Consider the following 22289-nt stretch of genomic DNA (forward strand, 5'->3'; position numbering starts at 1 on the left):
TATATGGAAGTTGTATCCACATCATAGCCAACTGAAATTAACACTTGCTCTAGGTACAGTATGTACCACAGGTTGGCTGACCAGCCAGCAGGAGGCATACAGGAACAAATTTATTATGGGAAAATGTTTGGACTGACACCAGTCTTCAGCTCTGACAAAATATTATGTTGGACGTGATTGAGTTTGGCCTGAGATGTGTGTGAAATGGTGATTGCCCAAATATAGATTTTGCATAGGATACTATAGTGTGTATAGTGTCAGTTGTGGTAGGCTACTGTAAATCCTCTCTGCTGTGATGTCTGCAGTTGGACGTGTATTATCTACATTTCTTGCCATTTTGAACCAAACAACTCTCCTCCAAAGGACTGAACAAATGGTGAAATGCAGAAAGGACTTTAATATCTGTTACGTTGCTATCTAACAACTGTCTACAGCAAGTAGCACATCCCTTGACACCAGTATCATTTGTTATTTTCAGGACATGGGCTGAGAAAAGATAATGAACAGTGACCTATTTTCTTTTTATTCACGTTTGAAACAAAGAGGTTTAAGGTCCCCTCTTTGTTGAGGAGCTCATGGTTTAGTCTGTTTCAACATGCTGAACCTTCCTTTCTTGTGATGAGACTTTTTGGAGGGTCTCCAGCCAGTATCAAAGGGTTTTGGGCTGAGTGCCAATTTGATACCAGCTCAGAAACAGTTAGAGGCGGCTTGCTGTTCTTCTAGTCCCTGCATGGCAACACAGAATCAATGTTTCCTCCATATTTACAGAGAACTCTTTTGGCTTGATGTGTGATTTTTACCAAACATATCCCACCAGTTACATCTATGCAGGGTGAGACTAGTGTTTGTCCTCTCAGATGCTCAGTGAAGACTTGTATTCCTGTATCTGTATATTTATGGATTTCTCCTTGCAAATGCTGGACATAACTTGATGTTTGGCTCAATTGGTTGGACGCTCCAACATCTCTCGCCTGTCTTGTTGTGAAAATGGTGTGTTCCTTGTCTTGTTTCTTCTTAACTTTTCTACTGTCTTTCATATTTCTAATGTAGTTCCTGGATGTCCTCTCGTTTTCACATCTTAACTAGCTCACTAAGTATTAGAATGAATGCTGTCTTCCCTTCCCCTAATCGTTTGGCCAAGTGGTATGTGTTTCTGTTAAGGTGGGTGGTTCTCTGTAGGCTACTTCTTTTCCTCTCCATACAACAACCATTATAGGAAGGTAATACATGATCTTTAATAAGTAACAGGTTTGCCTGACTTTGGCATTTTGGCAAAAATAAAAACAAATCTTCACACTCTCTTTTTCTTTTGTCTGTTTTACACTCCCCATCTAGACAAATATTCTCTGCTGTTTGATTGCACATTCTCCATCTTGTTCCTCCGACAAGGGAAGTTTCATTAATGGACCTTGTTTCTCATTTTCAACTGTCTTACAATTTAGGGAAGATTTTGGTGATTCCGTAAGCACTATGCCACGTTTCTATTTGATTCTATAGAAGACTACAGCATCATGTGGTATAGAGTGTTAAAATTTGCGTTGCCGTTCTTCATTGCAAGCTAGAAAAATGAAAACAACGCTCCTGCAATCAAGTTTTTAGTTGACGCGGAACCTTTGTTCACACGGAATCTTTCTACCGTTGGTCCCGTTTCCCGTCCTACCGTGAAGATTGTCCGACGAGAAACGACAAAACATGTAATCAAAGTTGGAGAGAGCTAGCTTTAGTTAACTTTTAAACATTTACGTGTATATTTAAGTGTGTCGTGTCAAATTAGTGTTCGGTCTAACTTACTAGTCAGCGATGTATGTCAAAGCCGCTTTGTGGATGTCTGCTGTGTCTCTAATAGCACTAGCGGCAGGTAAGAAGAGCCGCACAAATACGAATCACACAACCAGACCGGCCGTTTCTTAACATGTTGACTAGCTTTGTTCACCTACTGCAATACAAAGTATGCCATTGAATGAACATCATATATAAATGGTGGCCATCAGTGACAGTCTGACACCATTTTTCTGTCCCTCAGCAGCTGAAGAGGAGATGGTGAAGGTACCAGGAGGAAAGATGACCATGGGAACAAACTCAGCAGATGGCAGAGATGGAGAATCCCCGACCAAGGAAGTGAAAGTTGGACCCTTCAGAATAGACACATACCCTGTCACAAATGCTGATTTTAGGTGAAGAAGCTTAACTTGTGATTAGTCAGTAGATTGTCAGTTATAAATTTAAAGTCATTGACTGATCTGTTGGTGTGTGTCATCCACCACAGAGACTTTGTGAGAGCGCAGAAGTACAAAACTGAAGCCGAGACGTTTGGCTGGAGTTTTGTGTTTCAGGATTTTGTGTCAGAAGAGCTGAAGAGCAAAGTTACCGAGAGGATAGAGGTATTAGAGTTGTTGAAACCACTTTTATTCAGAACATTTGGCTGTTTGCTACACATACACTATTACAATACACTTGTCATGGATTGTATGGTTAGCGGTGGTCTTCCATAAGAGTAGCTGGTGAATGACTGTTTCTATGTTTTACTCTTGACTCATTTTCTCATCTTTCCCAACCAGTCTGCTCCTTGGTGGCTGCCTATAGAAAGGGTGTTTTGGAGACAGGTGAGGTCAATTGTTTTGCTTCCATAGTCCATTTTCAGTCATACACATACCTGTGAAAGTAAAAAAACCTCTGTAACGATGCTTATCTCCTCATGTTAAAAGGTTATAAACATTGTGTGCTGTTTGGACACGGATGATTTTTCAATTTTTTTTGGAGTGCCCTGGATCCTTTTTTCCTGTATTTCCAGTAGGGATGGGACGATATGCTTATCTCACGATTCAATATGCGATATGGGGTTCACAATTCAATACAACCAAGATACGATTTAATAGATGACAACAAAGTCTGACTGAGCAGATTTGTTTATTTTTGAGCCACAAATCTTTCTAGAAATGGGATTGGCTTGCTAGAATGTAAACAACAATTTAAAAATGTCATTACAAAGTGTAAATAATATAATTTTGATGGAGTTCTTGTGAAATTGTGATGGACAAACCGTCTCATTTGTGATTTCTACAGCAGAATAAAGTGTAGCTAATATCACAATTCATTTTTCTGCCCCACGATACGTATCGTCACATTTTCGTATCGTGTTATATTGAATTTTGATATATCGTCCCATCCCTAATTTTCTGTGTATCTTCTGCTGCCATTGGCTGCCTTTGATTCCTTTACCCCTCTGTTGTCCAGCCAGCAGGACCCGGTTCAGGCATTCGGGAGCGCCTTGACTTCCCAGTGGTTCAAGTGAGTTGGAGTGACGCCCAGGCCTTTTGCAGCTGGAAGGGGAAGAGGCTGCCGACGGAAGAGGAGTGGGAGTGGGCGGCACGCGGGGGGCTGCAGGGTACACAGCTTATACACTGAAACCATACAATATAGTGTACTGCCATTCTAATACAGAGTTGTGTAACTTTTTGGACAATCCGTCTCATGCATGCAATTTGATTTAAGACTTAAAAAGTCCTTCATCCTGTCTCCATCACCTTCATGTACTCACACAATCTCCCCTTCATGGCTGAAGTTCATTTAATAGGGTCGGTCAATAATTGTATTTACCTTGATGCATCTGTCTTATTTCATGGAGGGAGCAGCTCATCCTCATTTTTTGTAAACTAGGTGAATGTCTTTGTTTGTCCTGAAATATGACTAGTGCCTTTTCTGCTACAAGCGGGAAGTCTTTTTATGGAAGTCAAAGAAGAAAGACGGGAAACTACTATTTCTCAGCGCCATGTTCACTAACAGACATGCAATAGACTCAGGATGAGATGCGGTAATTTCTTTGTTTTCTCTCCTCCCATCCCTCTCTTGTATCTTGTGTTCCAGGCAGGACGTATCCCTGGGGAAACAAGTTCCAGGCGAACCGAACCAACCTGTGGCAGGTCAGCCTACTAAAATAATGCATACTGGAGTAGCATTAGCAGCCTGTGTTTTCCTTCTAACATGCTTTGATATGATATTTTTCTGTATGTTTTAGGGATTGTTTCCAGATGGAGACACTGCAGAAGATGGCTACCATGGCGTCTCCCCTGTCACAGCCTTTCCTCCTCAGAACAGTTATGGTAAATTTCCATCAAACTGTCCTCACTTCCAAGTTTTTTGGCCACTTTTGATGCTGTTCAAAGTCACATGAAGTGCAGCCCAAGCAGTTCAAGTATATGAAAACCAGGCATAGCGCCTAGTCTTCAAGCATCCAAAACCACCCTAGTATTATTATTTTCACAATGTTGGACAGTTAAATCAGTATTTGTGAACATGACCAACAACCAAGACTCTAAATCTCAAGAAACAGACATTACAGATTAGAGTCTGGCCTTTCTGTTTCCAGCTTTAAGAATTATTCATGCTGTCATATCTTGATTGACCTTTTCCTAGGTCGTAGCAAAACCACATGTGAAATCTGATATAGGCTGGATCCTCACTGTGCATTCTTTTAATATCATAATTAATGTCAATTCTTCCCACAGGACTGTACGACATGATGGGAAACGCATGGGAATGGACAGCCACACCGTTTCCTGGAGCGAATAAAATGTACGTGCTGCGCGGTGCGTCTTGGATCGACACTGTAGACGGATCGGCCAATCACAAGGCACGACTCACTACCAGGCGAGTTATTAGATGCACTGTATTTTCACAGTTTGAGCATCCAGAGAAACCGTACAATAGTCCTGACTAATGGTTATGTGTGTCATGTAGGATGGGTAACACTCCTGACTCCGCCTCCGATAACCTGGGATTCAGGTGCGCTGCCAGCGATGGACAGAAACAAGGGAAGAAAAAAGAGAAAACAGAACTGTAGAAACAAGATAACAAAAAAGTGAGTGAATGAAGATGATGTTCATTTGAGCTGATGCTGAAGATTTTGAATCAGATAATATTCATGGATCTGATGACTTTGATGTTGACGGAGGACCGTAACAAACAGAGGGACCAATTGAATAATAATAACATGAATGCTGATGGTGACACGAACATGTGAGCATAGAGAAATGCTGTATTTCTCCTGTGGAGAGCTCATCATGGAAACCTTTTTTTATTATTAATTTGATAAAGAATAAAAGTAAAAATGCTAACACATTTAACCAGTAAATAGTGTGAGACTTGCAGTAAATATATTATTTTTAAATAAACTGTGGTAAATGACTGCTGACGTTATGTTTTGTAGTTTTATTTTTCTAAATGCACATTTTAATGTCTCCCCTTCCTGCTGGTTTTTGTCCATAACTCACTATAACAGAAGAGTTTTTGATTTCACCCAGAGACGATCCAGATTGGAACAAATCAAAGCCCCACACAGATCATTTAACTGTCAACACTCATTGGAAAGTCTCATTGACTAATTTCACTGCAACATATTAATAAGAAAATCCCACATGTAGTGTCTTTAACATTAAATATTGTAATGAAGTCTTTAGCATGCACACAGCACCAAAGGGAAGAAATGGGTCACTCACTGATTGTCAGCACTGGTATTCCACATTCCACACACTGGGATCTGTCTTTTGTGGGTTTTTATGTGACCAGAGAGTAAATAGGAACTTCCTATAAATAGCAATGGGAGTTGGGGGGGCTGATGGGCTTAGTCATGGCCTCCTCTAATGCTGCCTTTGTCCGTTTCTTTACTTTCTCATGAGTGGCCGACTATTCAGCGGCAGTTTGGATCGACTGATATAAATTAGGACTCATAAGAATGGAACGATTGTGTCAAACGCCACAGATAAGCAGCAGTATCAGGTCTCCATTCAGGTTATGTATATTAGCCTGCCTTTTTGCTGTTCTTAAGACATTAACAAGTACTTTTCATCTAATTATACAATCAATGGCAAAGAGATTGTTCTTGTGGAGCTGGCAAAGTAAAACTGGCAACTTTCTTGTTCTAAAAGTAACAGATGGGAAAAAATTTACATCAGGTAAATTTATGCAAAGTCATTTTGGTTGGAAAAACGACAACAACCCTGGGCTCTTGATTCTTTGAGCCCTAACTGCAGCCTCTTGCATTTCAGTGAGAATTATCTATAGATAGTAATCTACTGTATAATGCATTAATAGTGTGTGAATACATTTGTGACCTGCAGAAATGTCCTCTCAGCCTAACAGACTATGACACCTTAAGACTAAGAGTTGGTTTCACACCCCCAAAGTGATAATATAATAGCATATAAAAGCTATGTAAAGAATAAGCAGAGACAAGTTTTCCAACTACATAAATATGTTTTGTTTAATAAAAAAAAAGATTATAAATTGGTGGAGATGAAAAAGGCGACCAGGTTATAAAAAAAACAATTTAGCTTGTAGAAGATGATTAAATCTCCTATCTAAAAAATACAAAAAAACAACCAAAAAACAATCTAGTAATGGGTGAGGATCTCATGTGCTAAATCAGGTGTGAGCTATGTACCACCACACGTGAAAAACACACACACACACACACACACATACACTGCAAAAGACGATAAAGAATGTGCAAAGTGTTAACTGCAAACGTTTTTGGCACACAAGCTTGCAGGTGATTGGAAGGGAAATGCTTAATCCGCAATTCCAAACAGCAACAACTGCCAACCACTCCCCAGTGGAGCAGAGAAAAACTAGTTGTACAGAGGCAGTTGGTTTGGTCAGATTACATCACAGTAAATACACAGCCAAGTGCAAGAGCTTCTCTCTCCAAAATCTCTCTCTTCTCCAAAATATGCAACGACATTACAGAATCTAAAATACGCAAAACAGCAGTCAGCATTGTAAAAGAGAAAGAAAAGGAAAACAATTAGTGTAACTGACAATAAAACACTTCCATAGTTTTAGTCAAGTTATCACAGAAGGCAGAGAGCCGTCCTACTTCAGAGAGTTCATATTACCCTCATGCCAGGGTGAAACTCGTCCCTCTGGGAACTGCTGCTTTGGGACAGTAGGTGGAGCCTTGGCTGCAACCATCGACGCTCACATTCATTTAGACCAGACCTGTTCTCCCTGCTGCCCATCAGCAGCTCTGACTACTCAACTTCAGTCTGATGTGTGGATGGGTCACAGACTCTACTCTGTTATTGTACGTAAGGGAAGAGCTGGGCGATATGGTTGAAATCAATATCACTATAATCATAAGATTTTTTTTCAATATTGTTCACATATGCAAAATGACATGTTCAATAATCAAATTAATGTTCATCCCATTGAACCGAATGGTAATGTTCGGTGTGATGTCAAACAAAACTTAAATTTTCAAATAACATTCCTTAAAATGTTTCATACCTCCGTTTTTAAATAAAATGTGCTTGTTATCATCAATTTAGACAGCAGAATTGTGTCACAATGTCCCAAAATCACCATATTATCAGATATGATTCCACTGAAAGATGATAAATGATAATATTGAATTGTCACCCAGCGCTATGTAAGGGGTTTACAACCAAAACAGACCCTCTTTACATGACTAAATTGGGGGGAATGATTACAACAACTGACATTTTTCTCAAAATGTTTTAACCCAATACTAAAAATACACCAATGAATAGTTGACAGTTGGTGCTTTTGACTCATCTTTTGACTCATCAGATGAGAAAATTTCCCGTTTACAGCAGTTAGGGCCAGTTTCCCTTCACTCTCCAGTTGCCCTTGCCACTGACTAGATGAGTTTGTTTTTGCTCTGTCCTCCTGTCTGTTGTCTTGTCGTCTCTACCTGCCCTCTGCTCTGTGGAATGGAGCTGCATGATAAAAGAGCAGTCTAAAACAGGAACTGTGCGTCAGGCCCCGCGTAATTTATCAGGGACTGTGTGAAAGGATCAAAGGGCCTCCTCCCTCTGCTGCCCTGCAGCTCTGGTATGTTTGCACGTCGTGTCCAGGCTGTTGTTGCTGTAACGATTAAAAAAAAAAGAAGGGGAGGAAGAAAACCCAGACGGGCGGGGTGAAGGCTCAGCCTCCAGTGACATCACGTCGCGTTATGTCACATCAGGTCCCTGCAAAGACGCACAGGGTTCAGGAAAAACGAGTTGGGAGACATTCTGTTTGTCACCCTCCCTCCTCCCCCTTTTTTCTTTCTTCCTCTTACTCAGTCTCGCTCATCCAAATCTCCCGGCTGACAGAAGCTTCAGATGGTTCTCTGAGGTTTAACTGAGTCTACTTCTGCCTGTATCTTCACCTGAATCTGCCTTGTTGGACCTGTAAAGCTGACCATGGAATACTCTCTGCCTTTCTCGGTCCTGAATGAGAGGCTGAGACCTCGGGTCAGTGCTATGGAGCAGCTCTGCTCCTCTCTCCACACGCTGGAGGAAAGACAGCCAGGCTCACTGAGGAGCAGCTCTTCAACTGTCAGATGTACAATTCTGTCTAGACAACCAGAACCAAAGGATCCTGTGATCACTACAAAGCCAGAAGAACCAGAAGAAGAGGCAGAGCAGGAGGATTTGGTCTCTGATGGGTTAGAGGAAGGTGCTGATCTGCTTATCAGCCAGTGTCCGATCCCTTCTCTGAACTTAACAGATATGACATCTGTGGGTGAGGAGGAGCTGGATCAGGAGAGCAGCAGCCCCTCTCAGACCGAGGAGAGCGACGGTCCGAACGATCTGACCACAGCGGGGAGCGGAGAGGGTCCAGAGCCAGCAGCGCGGGACGGTGAAGGTGGGAGTCCGTCCAGGAGGAGCTACATAGACGGGACCTTACCGGACCTGATCAGGAGTGGCAGACCGCTCAGCAGACGCAGAACACTGGGACCCGTCTCAGATACAGTATGATAACAGTCTTTGTGTGTGTGTGTGTATTGAGCAAGTGTGTGTTTGACATGGGAAAAAGGCTAGTTTTCTGGAGGTGGGACAGAAGATTAGCTCCTTGTTGATCCTTGTTGATGCTTACATATACTTTGCATATACAGCATATTTTAAATGGATTCTCCACTAACAGGATTAATATCATAGGTAATGAAACCTGTTACACATGTAGGAGAAAATCTCAACTGTCACTTGGAATATCAAACTTGAAAAAGGACAAAATTTAAGATGTAAGGTTTTACTCAGGACTCTCAACATTGCACCGAGACAAAAATGCCCCTCAGTATTAGGAAGTATGACCAAAATCAGTTTGATGATATTACGTCAGAGACCTCAAACCAGAACGGAGCCCAGCCAGCCTCTGTCCGCAGTGTGCTGGTGTGTGATTTAACACAGCAACACATTATCACTTGATGATGACAGGACATGATTTGTGGTTATGAGTGTTAGCTGGGAAAGATGTGTGGGAAGAATGCTGTGTCTCATATGTTCATAGCCTTTCTTAGTCAGTTATCTTGGTGTGTGTGTGTGTGTGTGTGTGTGTGTGTGTGTGTGTGTGTCTGTGTGTGTTTCTGTGAAAGCATCCACTTGTGCTGAATATCATTTCAGCCGGTAAGACTGGATTTGTCTTCTACAGTTTCACCCAGGAATCTAGATTATCAGGGTTTCTATTTACACTACGTTAAAATGTCCCGATACAGTGTTTTCCATGTGCGTGTGTGTGCGTGTGTGTACACGGAAGTGTGTGTAGCTAAAAGAGGTAAAATGGCTTTTTAAAATGTAATGACATATTTACTTGTGTGTGTGTGTGTGTGCAGCTAAAGGAGGTGCGCAGAGAAGTGGAGCTGTCTCGGAGGCGCAGTCTCAAGCTTAAGGCCCAGGTGGACAGACTACAGGAGAGCAGAGATGGACCAGGATGGAGTCAACACAGAGAGAGGGTAAAACACACACACACACACACACACACACACACACACACACACAGAGCAAACCTATGAGGACATACGTCTACGGAGCTCTTTAAGATTTTGATGAAAACACTTATTTTAATTCATCTATGTTTTCACTCCAGGTGACAGAGGAAGTTCTGTCAATTCTGAGGCTGCTGCACCCGCTGACAGAGCCGGAGTCCGGTCCAGCTGAACCCTCTGCTGGTGAAAACCGCCTGGACGCCGCGCTCAGCCAGCTGCAGAGTGCGGCCCGCAAGCTGGCCATCAGCCACACCAAACAGGTCAGCACAAAGCCTGGGTGCATTCAAATCAAGTTTACTCTCGACGTTATCGCAGCAATCTCAGTCCGCATTGATCTTAGTGGGGAAGTTATTCAGAGGAGTGCTTGCTTTTCACACACTAGTGCAAATACAGGAAAAGTGAGATAAATGGGGCTAATTCTGTTTGTGTAGAAGTGACACTAATGGAACACGGGGTGAGATTGTGGGTTAGGCAGGAGAAATGAGGGGGACATTAGGGTGTTCCACTGTTTTCTTTTTTTTTGCTTTTATGCTTCCATGCAATTGCTGTGAAAATTGTAAATTGTTGTAAAAATTGGAAAAAGTCTCAGATACCAGGATTGTCATTTTTTTTACTCTATATACCTCAATAAAAAGTTTAAACAAAAAAAAGAAGAAATTACACTAATTACAGTGCAAAAATCTCAACTGAACAAGTCAATTAATGTTACATTGAGTCTTAAAGTCTTTAATTATCTTAATCTTAATCTTACTTAAATGTTCTAGAATCAAATCACATTATCTTGATACAAGTGGTGGGATCTGCCTTATTTCAAGATGTTGTCACTTGAAAATTACAGAAAAACAAGTGGAACTGCATTGGAAGCAAGTGCAATTATCTCACCCCAGTGGCAGATTTTTAAGACTCTACTACTACAGCTCATTTAATACTAGATTAAATGACTTTTTGGCAGTGTAGTGCAGCAAGAAATTTCTGCTATCAATGTAGGTCAGTATCTGAAGCCCAGAATAAGCCCCGGGGCCAGAACATATAGACACTAAGTTTCAGGGGAAAGGCAGCTGAGCCCTCGGGATGAAGCCACTTATCTTCCAGCTGAGCAGAGATCCTGTCCCTGAGCTGAACCAGAACTCCTCCTCCCAGGTATTTAAGCTCAGCAATGTGGCCTGACAAGTTTAGGGGTAACAATAACAACAAGTAGAGTCTTTGTTATAGTCATGCCGGGCTAGAGATGAGCCAATGGAAAGTCAAAACGTGTGTGATAGACTGCGGTTAGGTGAAGTCTAATCTTTTCAGGCCGATAGACACATAGACAGGCAGAGGGAACACAGTTAGGTAAAAAGTGCCATCAAAACTTAACCTGACTCTCCTTCACACTCTGACTTGCTTCATTGTTCACTCAGGAGTTCAAATCTGGAGTGACAAAAGGAAACGGAGAGGAGGACAGTGCTATTCTACAGCAGGCGCTACGGGACAGAGATGAAGCCATGGAGAAGTGAGCACCCATACACACCCACACACACACACACATACTCACCTCCTCTAAATAGCAGATGAATCAAGATAGAAGGAAGTAGGGAAGCTCCCTTGCGAAAGACATTGAGCTATTTTTGAGGAATGCGTCATTCTTTATGTTTCTGCCGTACAGAAAAAAGGCGATGGAGGCCGAACTCCTGCGCAGTAAGACGGAGATGATGTTGCTGAACAACCAGCTGCTGGAGGCCGTGCAGAAACGTCTGGAGCTGTCGCTGGAGCTGGAGGCCTGGAAGGTAAGACTGGAAGTGATGAAGGGAAGGGGGAAAGGAAGAAGGAAAGGCTGAAGTGCTAATTAGGAGCCTAATGACGGTGCTGAGGGTTAGGGTTAGAGTTTAAAAAGTGGAATAATGAAAGGGAATATTATAAACTAGAAATGATGGGAAGAGGGCAGGGAGCAGAAGGGATATTCTGACATGGGACTCAGTCAGAGAGGGCGTTAGTCTGGAAAAGTAGTTCTTACTAATTGGAACAACAGCAATTACACACGCACACACACACACACACAACTAGTGTTAAAATATACACACATTACATGCAGTGCCCACAGTGTATTCAGCCATTATGACCAGCTGGTTATCTTGGCTTGGTTTTTAAGCCTGAGGCCCATGTGTCCATCTGCTGAGCGACTCGTGCACTGCAGGGTTAAACTGGGACGACGCTGCACAAGTTCACTGGCAGCGATAGCAGGATCTGCTTCAGTTATACATGCTGGATCTGAACTGATCTGGATCAGGGTCAGATCGATAAATATCGAGCTGATATTGGCCTTTTAATAATAATCGGATATCAGTCAGTAAACCCTGCAGTGACACCTGCCTCACCCAGCATTAAGGAGCTGCCAACATACCTAAAATATTTTCATCAGCATGGGTTTCAGTGGAGAGTTTCAGTGTCCCACGATGGTCTACATGCTGTTTCAGAGGCTCTGAAGCCTTTTGTCCAGGGGAAAAAACTTCATTCTTGTCATTTTTTGGCATAAAATCGTCAAATTTAAAGGTACTGAATATCTGCACAAAATATCGGCTGTCGGCATCTTAAAATCCCAAAATATTGATGTTGGCATCAGCCTTCAAAAATCACTATGAGAGAACCCTAATCTGAATATGGATGCTGTCTTAAATGAATAAAAACGTTTGGATCTTGCTGCAAGTCAATGTGATCTGAAAACTAATTTCTTCACAAAGTACTTTTACCTATCTCTATCCACTCACTGTCTATCTACCCCCTTCCCCCTGGTGTTATAATTGTCGGTTGCATTAAGTTTATCACTACTCATTTGCTCCATTTTTATTCATTAATTTCTTTGGTGTATCCAGTTTCTATTTGCTGCTGCAAAAACTCTATTTCCCTATGGGGATCATTAAAATTTAATCTTATCGTATCTTTATCACATCTTCCTCCTTTACTTGCATTATAGGGACACAGGAATATTTCTTATATCTGCTGTCTGTGTGCATTGACGTTAACCTTTGCACTCCTCAATACTGTTCACTTGCAAAGTTTGATTTAAGCTTATTCTACAGTTGCACTCGTAAGTTGCTCTAGAAAAGAGTGTCAACTTAATACTTAAAATGTAAATGTAACATTGGACCACACTCTCGCAGGTTAAAATCTGGCTCACCATCTTTGTCCCGTCATGCCCTCACTCTCTTTCCCATTTTTCCTGTTACTGTCCTCCATTTGCTGTGCAATAAAGCAGAGATTCCAGATTTTTTTTAAGTTACTGCGTCTCGCTAACCTTTGTGTTTTCCTCGGCTCGTCACAGGAGGATGTTCAGCTGATCCTCCACCAGCAGCTCCTGAGTCAGCAGCAGGCGGAACAAGCCCAGAGGAAGCCGTCCCGTCTGGGTCTGCTGAGGAGAAACAAGCAGCCCCTCAGCCAGAGACCGACCTCCTTCCCCCTCCCTGCTCCTGCTACTCCCTCAACCAACACAAACCAAATCTTCATCTCCAGACCTTCCCTTTCCAACACTACGACTCCCAGATCCGCCCCGGCTCTGGCTCCAGCTCCTTCTCCGGCTCCGTCCCCCAGCCCTCCTGCTCCTGCCGCCCCCCATCGCAACTGGAGGGACCGGCTGAGGAGGGGCAAGAACAGTCGTCAAGGAGACCAGGAAGCAGTGGGGCAAGAGGGCAAGGATGAGGACGGCTTCCAGGTCGTATCACTCGACTGAAACAGTGATACATTGCAGCGAGTGCATTCATGCTGATGTCATCATGTACTCATGGGAACAATTTGTGTGTGAAAGTATAACTGCGGTTAAGATTGAGCCATATAATTGTGTAATACTGTTGATTTGCACTTATTTTTCTGAATTTTGTTTGTCTGTGCTAGTTGCCATATTGTTGTACAAAAACTTAATAAATGTAATTCTGAACTGAAAGCCTTACTGTAAAAGCTCCTTCAGATGTCTTGCTGAGTCAGAGCGTATTTATTTTTATCAGGGACACCAAGGGACCCTGTCACCAAGTCCCAAACCTTCAAAATCTCTTTTGTCTGCACTTTTGTTGTTTTAAAGATTCAATAGAAAAGGCATCAACATTCAGTCAAAATTTTTCCATTTTATTGTATATCAGTAATAGATTTTGTACATTTTCAATAGATAATGTATATCTAAATAATTCACTCATATGCATCTCGCACACATTTAAAATTTCTATATGCCATTATCTAGAATGAATGTCATTACTGTGGCAATGTTTTCAACAAACTCGGACGCATATAGCACAGCAAACTCACACCTGAAGACAAAAGAGAAAAGGCATGCTCATAGTAAAATACAATGCACAATCCTGATCAGATTATTACAGTCTTCAAACATCATTTCAATGTGACTCAATAAATTAACTTTACTATATAGTCAATATACTCTTTGACACATTCTGGTCCCACAGCAAGGCGACAGACACTGATGCAGGACCTGCATCCAAATGCCACTGCTAACGCCGCCCGCCCCACTGGTCCATTCATATTGTGCAACAGGAGAAATCTGACCAGCGGCCAGTGGTTGAGATGGATAAGGGGGTTGTCTGGCTACTGTACTGGAGCACTCGAAAAGGGATAAAATAAGGGAGAGTTTCACTCAAATCAAATCTGATTATTTAAAGTCTTTTAGACCGGGTATTCACATAAAATGATAACAGCATAAAACACTGATTGAGTTCAATATTTACCGCCATAAAAGGATATACAAAATTGAATGCATGCAAACCGTAGCCAGTTAGGATTCCCTGTGATACAATTCACACAGATCTGGCAACCCAGCTGCCAACCTCCATTCTGCTTGTTATTATTGTAGAATAAAACTTTTTGTCAAGTTTTACAGAGATGAAAAAGGAGCTCTAGACAAGTGAGGCACATACAAATATACAACACCCTGCTTACTCATAAAACACATACATGGCAGTTTCACTATTTGACCGTACTTTTCCAACTCGTGGGAACAGAAATGATGTCATTAACACTATTACGATTAGATTACAATGTACATTGTTGCAGCATATATTTGTCACATACCCATATAGCCTTGCACTTTAGTTGTGTACATAGATAAGTGTGATACAGATAATAAATCTGAGTAAAACGTTTTTCATCAAAACACTGAGTAGATTGACCAAATACATAGACACGACAGCAATAACAACATGGCTTTTTACCAGACAGAGAGAAGCAGAATAACAGTATAATAGAGTATAATAACTAGAATATACAGTTGTAACCTGAGATATTCAGGAGACAGCTTGACAATACTGCACTTGGAAGTTTCAGCTTGGTTCTTATTGATGTAGTTGTTGGCATAAAAATATAGCCAGCTTTCTCAATGACATCGAGTTGTGAAAGAGAAACCAACCTCGAAATCCTCAACTCTGACATGGATAACACCGAGGAGAGGATATGAGAAAAAAAAAATTTATTTCCAGACCAAAATACTAAACATACCACTATTAACAACATAAAACAGTGTTTCTAAAACAAGCAACTGTACACACACAGTCTGCATTACAGCCTTCCTGCAGAGCTAGACACGTCCCCTCAAATATGATACCAAATGCCCTCGTGAAAAGGAATTTTTGCTTAAAAGTCCACATGCTTGACTTCTCATCCGTATTTGCTTTTGTTCCAGTACTGTCAAGGATTTCAGATCCAAAACATCTCGTCGTTGATCCATTGTGGCAGCCCCAGATTGTACTAGCCAAAAGCCAATTTTTCTATGATAATGGCATAAATCTATTTGACATAAAGAATGGTACTGTGCAAATGAGAGATTCTTTGGATTAGTAAGTCATCTCCAAAACATTTCCCTTATGTTAAAATGAAAACATATTCCTACTGCTGTCAACCTACCAATCTATAACTCAAATGCACATATAAATCTAGAAACCAACCGCTCCAGCGACACTACCTCTCTGCCACAGAGACTGAACAAAATAAACTTCTAGACATCTAGGCTACACGTTATTTTTCAGAGCATTATAAGGTAAGATCTGACTGCATTGAGAGGGTGAGTTTGGTCCAGGATTGGTGAATATTAGCATTGTTAATGGCTCCACCTGCTCCTGCTGAAGCTGCTTAATTCTCACCACCAGTTTCAGGGAGGGAACCCTCTGAGAGACGCTGAGCGCAAAAGTTCAGCGGGAAGGAGGAAGTAGGAGGAAGCTAGGACTGGAGGAAGGATATGATGGAGCTGATGAAATCTAAGGGTTTATCTGCATGGATCCAATGGCTCGCGTCCGGGATGTACTGGATGTCAGCGGTAGGGAACAACCTCTGGATCTCTGGGTAATCCTCGGAGCTGCAAGAGAGAGAACAAGAACAAGAGAACATTATCATATCTGAAATACAACAGAGCCATTCATACATTCACTCACAGTTATCACTAATTACCAGACATAACATGAACTGATTAAAGACCCCATGAAGTGGCATGGAGAGCGTAGTTTGCTTCCATGTAGTGACGTATTTCCGAATAAAACAGAAAGTTAGGGTGGGAAGCTTCAGTGGGAGGCACTTATTTGAATATCGCAGCAGCGGGCGCGTCAATGTCAAACCTACTCAGATCAAACATGGACAGCAGTCTACACTCGATTGTGGAGGAATATTCTCCGCCTCCGTTGCCCGTTGCTTACCGGAAAGAGGCGGTCTGTTAATTTGGATATAAAATTTCTAGAAAACAAACATTTTTTGTCATTTTTTTGGCCTGTATTGGCGAATATGTGTACACTAAGTCCAGCAGCATCGGCAAAAAGGTAAAAAAAGGTATTTTCCATTTCATGGGATCTTTAAATGTAAATAACTCTGTCCATGTCTTTGCACAATGGCAGTCTGTGGTGTTTGTACCTGATGTAAGCAGAACTGGCTCCACCCAAGAACAGTGTGGGTCCCTCGTAGGTTGTGTCGAAGCTGGGGAAGCTCATGATGTCATCGAGGTGCGCCGAGATGGCTTCCAAGTTGACTCTCCAGGCATAGTGGCCGTTCTGCTCCACCAGGTTGGTCAGCAGGAACTGACGCACTGAGTGCTCCTGTTGAAGGGAAGGACGGTACATGACTAGACTTATTAAACACACTCAATTTTAGATTCAGTCTGTGTCTATCAGATATCGACTTAAATATCTAATTCTGGAAACTCCTTGTCAAGAGAGATTAAGCGCCGCTGTGAAGCCATTTGCAGAGCACAGCAGAGGGACTGATCACTCCTGACAAACCACCAAGGTTTTAATGGAAAAAGCAACTTTCATCCTTGGTTTCAAGGATTACAGAACACAATTGAGAGAGGAGTCCTGCACACTGTTCTTGCTCAACCACAGATTGTTACAAAACAAACATTTTGGCTCAAACAAACCTTCGTCAGAGTTAAATGTTAGTTTTGTAATAAACTGTAGTCATGCAAGAACAGTGTGTGGGACTCCTCTTCCAATTGACTTCATCCCTAATCTGACGCACCTGTGCTGAAACCTACTGGATGTCTGTTTGTCACAAGGATTGCAGCACAGCCTACATGTACCTATCTCAGATCTGTAAGCACTGGAGGAAGAGGAGTCCTCACCTTGACCAACTTGCGCAGCTGGTCCTCAGCCATTCGTCTGGCGGTGGAGCGCGGCAGGTCACTGGAGACCTTCATCTCCTGCATGGCCTGGATGTAGTAGCGGAAGTTGGTGCGGGTGGTGGTCTGTGCCGGACTGATGTCCACTACCACCAGCCTCTCCACTAAACTGGGCTGTGGGCAGGGATGGATGGGGAAAGGAGGGAGGAAAAGTATGAAAGGAAGACAAGGAAGGATGGAGGAAGAAAAGGAAGGAGGAAAGGAGAGAAGTGAGTGTGGAGAAAGAACGATAAAGTGGAATGAGGACAGTTGGGGTTGACGTGAAGACAAGCAGAAAATGATGAGTTAAGAGAAGAAGTGCAGTGAGAAGGGTTAGGTGACACCCAGTGATGGGACTGAAGCATCATGATAAATTCATGGTGACATTTTGGGACAGCTTACCTGCGTAAGGGCAGTCGTCATGGCGACTTTCCCTCCCATGCTGTGCCCAATCAGGACGCACTTCTCAATGTGCAGCTGTGCGAGGAGGTGTTTCAAATCACTGGTCATTGCCTCATAGGTCAGCACGGGGCTGTGCGTGCTGTTGCCATGGTTACGAGCATCTATGGTCAGCACCTAACTGGACAAAGGACAGTTAGTACACTTGGGATGGGGGGAAAAGAGGGAACGGAGAAGGGAGACAAAAACGTAGTCAGTTAATAATCTGTTTGCCCCAACAGTGCCAGTGATTTGACACTAATCATACTGATGGTCACAAGAGAGCGGCTTTGAATATTGTGGTTTACTCATGCACATGCTGGTGTGACAGATTCATAAATGTCCAATTGGCAAGTCCAAGTGCACTGTTGGTCACTTTTTATAATTACAAGCAAGCAACCCTGTAAAAATAAATATTAACAAATGTCTTATTTGTCTATTTGCTCATTGACACACTCAACACTACAACTAATACGTACAATAGAGACTTTGACTTGATGCTGGATTACAATGCTGAGAATAAAACAAACAGAAACCCCCCCCAGAAGGAACACAATCAGACTTCTTGTGTGTTTTTCCAAGTGATTATGTCAACAGCATCCTGTATCTTGTAATTGCACATTACATTAGGAAGGTAATGTGCAATTACAGTCGAATCTAAGTGCAAAGGCTGTATTGTGCACATGAGGTGATGAGCTTTAAATAAGCAAAAAGGCAGGGTATCTACGTATGTTAATATTTGTTACAGCAGTGCCAATAGCAGGGAGTTGTATCAAAGGACTGGCAACACACCGGTTGATTTTCAGTACATTCCCATGCCTGCTTTTTATAAGTAGCCTATTGTTATGCTGCTGAGAAACCATTTAGAGAGATAAAGATGCATTGCGTTACTGTTGCAACAACAGGCATGTACTATGTCTTCACCACTGCATTACCTTCCGGCCTGTGCGCTGCACCAGGGACTTGGCTATTGAGTGGAAGTTGGACTTGCTGCCAAAAAGGCCATGCAGGAACACCAGTGGAGTGCTCTCTCCCTTCCCATCGAAGACATCATAGGTCAAGTTGACTGGGCTGAAAGAGCAAACACATCATCATTAGTTAGGCTCTCCTCTGAGACGTCTGTGGTGAGATTTGTCATCACTTAGATGAGAAGAAGACACAAATCTCAGATAATTTTGTTGACAGGCGTATAATAAACCTTCAGGGCAAGGCAGGCGTGGCAACCTTGGGGTTCCCTTCCCTGCCGACACCCATTGAACTAGACATCTTTAACAGCTGATATAGACATCCAACAACATAATTACACCAACATCCGTGATAGCACCATTTCATTGCCATTAACTACCCCAATAAAAAGATAAATCAGAAACAGACGGGGAGAGCCCATTTGTAAAACCCTCTTTATCAACTGCGAGTCAAGCTCTCGGCGTGCCAAATGTAGGAGCTACAGCCCGGCTGTAGGTTAAACTGCTTGCTAACTAGAAGCCTAAATGTCATCTAAATAGTGTAAAGTTAGCCGTTAACATGGACGCCCAATTAAAGGATGCAGACGTGAAAAAGTAACAAAATCCATTCGCGAAATTTTCACTGCTTAAAAACACTGGGATGTCGAGCCATCGTTTGCACACAGCAGCACCGGTATACGCTGCATTAGCCCAGCTAAAGCACAGAGGGCATTAGTTAGCCGGTCGGCTAGCTTTGCTACCTGGATGAGCTGGATGCCCGCACCATCGCAGGCACGCCGCACACATCCTGCTGTCCGGTTACAAAACGACACGACGGCCGCCCGGTTAGCAGTCCTCTCTGGATTACGCGACACAAAGCACTCATGGCAGCATATGCTCGATTATTCGGAGGTTAAAAAACGGCATATGCTTTTAAAATATGCAGCAATAACCGGAGTAAAATCTGTGAGTACGCATGCACCGCGCCAGGCTCAGAGTTCGGGAATGAGTAGCCTCGGTAACAGCTGATAGTGCGTAATGACGTAGCACGCAGCGACATCGGTTCAGCACGCAAACGGACGTAAGGCACACAAGCCACTGCTCAGGGAGGCACCAGGGGGCTCCAGAGTATTATAATGTGAGCCACTTAGCACTCAGAAATACATTTGAGTTTACATTTACATTTTGGGAAAATAGCTGAGGGCGTTCAGTGTCTTGCTCAGGAACAGCTCATGGCTGTTGATAAACAAGCACTGAGTTTGTACAGGGATCTAACATGTGACCCTTTTGTTACAGGACAGTCTCTCTGACCGTTCAGGCCACTCTACCACCACGGAGAAACCCTCAAATATGAAAACCCCTCATGAAAACATTCAAGATCTAAGGTCGTCAGCTGTCAAGAGCTGAAAGGCCACATTCAAAGGGGAAGCTTTGGCAGTCACAGCCAGTTAGATAGTGAAGGGGCATTTACCCAGTGAAGCTGGCAGGCTTGATCACTTAGTTAATCCTTTAAAGTGTCTTTTCTGTCTTTCTCATCTCCACTTGCAGGAAAACACCTCTCTAGTCAGCCACAGCTTAACAATCCTGAAGAGAAGAAGATGTTTTTATTGTGGAGTTATATGGACGAAACCATAATTTTATACATTTATGAAATAATGCTTGCTAATGGTTGTAGATTATGATTTCATCACTCAGATCTCACTCAATGATGGACTAAATTGTCCATTAATTTAACTAAACATTTTGTGGATTTGGGAGGCAAAAAAAAGCATCCTAATTAGAGCTGCAATGATTAATCGATTAATTGATTAGTTGTCAACTATTAAATTAATCGCCAACTATTTTGATAATCGATTAATCGGTTTGAGTAATTTTTTAAGAAAAATAAGTCAAAATTCTCTGATTCCAGCTTCTTAAATGTGAATATTTTCTGGTTTCTTTACTCCTCTATGACAGTAAACTGAATATCTTTGGGTTGTGGACAAAACAAGATATTTGAGGACGTCATCTTGGGCTTTGGGAAACACTGATCGACATTTTTCACCATTTTCTGACATTTTATAGACCAAACAACTAATCGATTAATCGAGAAAATAATCGACAGATTAATCGACAATGAAAATAATCGTTAGTTGCAACCCTAATCCTAATTAGATAGCATTACTGAGTTTGATTAATCCAGTGAACTGCATCACTCATTATAATTGATTTTAACGAAAAATTTTCAAAGTGCCTCCCCAATCCACTGTGTAGGCTTAGTATTGACCCAGTAGTTTGAGGATTTGCTGGCCTTCAATGTCAGTTCAAACATTAACCAGCAGAGAGCTGGCCTGCAGTAACAACAAGCTGCAGGATGCAAGTGTGGCTTCACCGTGACACTTCACAGATGAAAAATTATTTTTCATCAAAATCATGACTTGAGATCGAGAGACTGGAGTTCATCTCTGGAATCTATGCGATCGCTTTGTTGATAGGAGGCAAAACACCCTGTGCTGGAGACATTGTATATCATTTTCCCACTTTTCTGAGGGAAAGTTAACCTGTTGCTTCTCTGTGGCTCAGTGTTGAGCCTTGGAGTGAGCTCAGGTTTTCTTTGAGATTTTCCTCAAAAACTTAAAACAGTCAATATCAGGCAAAATTATCATATGTGCTCATATTTTAATGAACTTATAGACAAAGCTTTTCCTGCAATGTAATGCAATTTGGGTGAAGTTCAGCAGCTCATTGTGTTTGCTGGTCCATTTGTATGATTATCAATTATTTATCAGGTTTTTTTTTTTTTTTTTCAAAGTGCATTTGTACAAAAAAAAGCTTTAAAAACACTTGCATATAGCTCAACCTTTGTAACATATTCATGAGTTTGAGCCACTCATCAACCTCAGAGACACCTCAGCCCCTTTGGAGGTTTACAAGTTATTACAGGGATATTTATTTATAGGTGTAGGTGCTCAATAGTGAACACAGTGCTGTGTAACTGTGAGTCTTGTTGTCATGTTTCGCCCTCTCCTGCTCCCATCACCATGGGTTATAGTCAGTACAGTTGATTTGTTTTGTGCCATCTGTGTGTCCTCCTGCCGTATACAGCTAAAAAGAAACCATCAATCTATGGACATGGAGGCCGGGCCTCTCTCTCTCTGTATGTCTCTAACTGCTCATTACTATGGGAGACAAGTCTGCTGGGGGAAAGCACGTTATGCACTGTCACCATAGAGATGGCGTGACACAGAGGCCCATGGGGAACCAGTGAGAGAGAGAGAGAGAGAGAGAGAGAGAGAGAGAGAGAGAGAGCGAAAGAGAGAGACTGGGTGAGGTGGGGGATGGGGAGCAGCCATTTTCCACACTCCAAATATTATCCATCTTAAGTCATTTAATCTAGTATTGAGTAATAATTCCTATTTTCCTGAAACCAAAAGAAAAAAAAATCAAATTTGCCAAAGGGGCGAGACAGCTTCACTTGTGTCCAATGCAAATCAACTTCTTTCAAGACTTCAATCAAGTGTAATTTTCTTGATACTAGTGGAGTGATTTGCCT

At 42.2% G+C, this 22289-nt stretch overlaps 3 protein-coding genes across 3 annotated transcripts; 2 read left to right on the top strand and 1 right to left on the bottom strand.

Moving 5' to 3' along the window:
- The first annotated feature begins 1682 nt into the window (after window positions 1–1682).
- Window positions 1683–5191, top strand: sumf2 (sulfatase modifying factor 2). The gene is made up of 9 exons (XM_071910417.2): window positions 1683–1858; window positions 2024–2174; window positions 2267–2381; window positions 2559–2603; window positions 3235–3385; window positions 3865–3920; window positions 4016–4100; window positions 4506–4647; window positions 4738–5191. Exons 1-9 carry the CDS (start codon window positions 1801–1803, stop codon window positions 4838–4840), a joined length of 906 nt encoding a protein of 301 aa, XP_071766518.1. The 5' UTR covers window positions 1683–1800; the 3' UTR covers window positions 4841–5191.
- Window positions 5192–8093: 2902 nt separating this feature from the next.
- On the top strand, window positions 8094–13715 carry bicdl2l (bicaudal-D-related protein 2-like). Its single transcript, XM_071910413.2, has 6 exons — window positions 8094–8756; window positions 9614–9733; window positions 9868–10026; window positions 11167–11258; window positions 11412–11532; window positions 13065–13715. The coding sequence occupies exons 1-6, from the start codon at window positions 8205–8207 to the stop codon at window positions 13467–13469; spliced, it is 1449 nt and encodes a 482-aa protein (XP_071766514.2). The 5' UTR covers window positions 8094–8204; the 3' UTR covers window positions 13470–13715.
- Window positions 13716–13837: 122 nt separating this feature from the next.
- On the bottom strand, window positions 13838–19675 carry abhd11 (abhydrolase domain containing 11). The gene is made up of 6 exons (XM_071910415.2): window positions 19519–19675; window positions 18749–18884; window positions 17778–17951; window positions 17340–17510; window positions 16634–16815; window positions 13838–16088 (listed from the first exon to the last, which is right to left on the bottom strand). The coding sequence occupies exons 1-6, from the start codon at window positions 19641–19643 to the stop codon at window positions 15953–15955; spliced, it is 924 nt and encodes a 307-aa protein (XP_071766516.1). The 5' UTR covers window positions 19644–19675; the 3' UTR covers window positions 13838–15952.
- Window positions 19676–22289: the final 2614 nt, after the last annotated feature.

Source organism: Centroberyx gerrardi, chromosome 11 (assembly GCF_048128805.1).
Source record: "Centroberyx gerrardi isolate f3 chromosome 11, fCenGer3.hap1.cur.20231027, whole genome shotgun sequence".
Taxonomy (NCBI): Eukaryota; Metazoa; Chordata; class Actinopteri; order Beryciformes; family Berycidae; genus Centroberyx; species Centroberyx gerrardi.

Bases quoted from the DNA above. Each gene is read 5' to 3' on its own strand.
- sumf2 (XM_071910417.2), top strand. From the start codon at position 1,801: ATGTATGTCAAAGCCGCTTTGTGGATGTCTGCTGTGTCTCTAATAGCA. The intron at 1,859-2,023 runs GTAAGAAGAGCC...TCTGTCCCTCAG, and splicing joins TCTAATAGCACTAGCGGCAG to CAGCTGAAGAGGAGATGGTG. The intron at 2,382-2,558 runs GTATTAGAGTTG...TTTCCCAACCAG, and splicing joins AAGTTACCGAGAGGATAGAG to TCTGCTCCTTGGTGGCTGCC.
- bicdl2l (XM_071910413.2), top strand. From the start codon at position 8,205: ATGGAATACTCTCTGCCTTTCTCGGTCCTGAATGAGAGGCTGAGACCT. The intron at 11,259-11,411 runs GTGAGCACCCAT...TCTGCCGTACAG, and splicing joins AGAGATGAAGCCATGGAGAA to AAAAAAGGCGATGGAGGCCG. The intron at 11,533-13,064 runs GTAAGACTGGAA...GGCTCGTCACAG, and splicing joins TGGAGCTGGAGGCCTGGAAG to GAGGATGTTCAGCTGATCCT.
- abhd11 (XM_071910415.2), bottom strand. From the start codon at position 19,643: ATGAGTGCTTTGTGTCGCGTAATCCAGAGAGGACTGCTAACCGGGCGG. The intron at 17,511-17,777 runs GTAAGCTGTCCC...CCCTGCCCACAG, and splicing joins TGACGACTGCCCTTACGCAG to CCCAGTTTAGTGGAGAGGCT. The intron at 16,816-17,339 runs GTGAGGACTCCT...TCCCTTCAACAG, and splicing joins AGCTGCGCAAGTTGGTCAAG to GAGCACTCAGTGCGTCAGTT.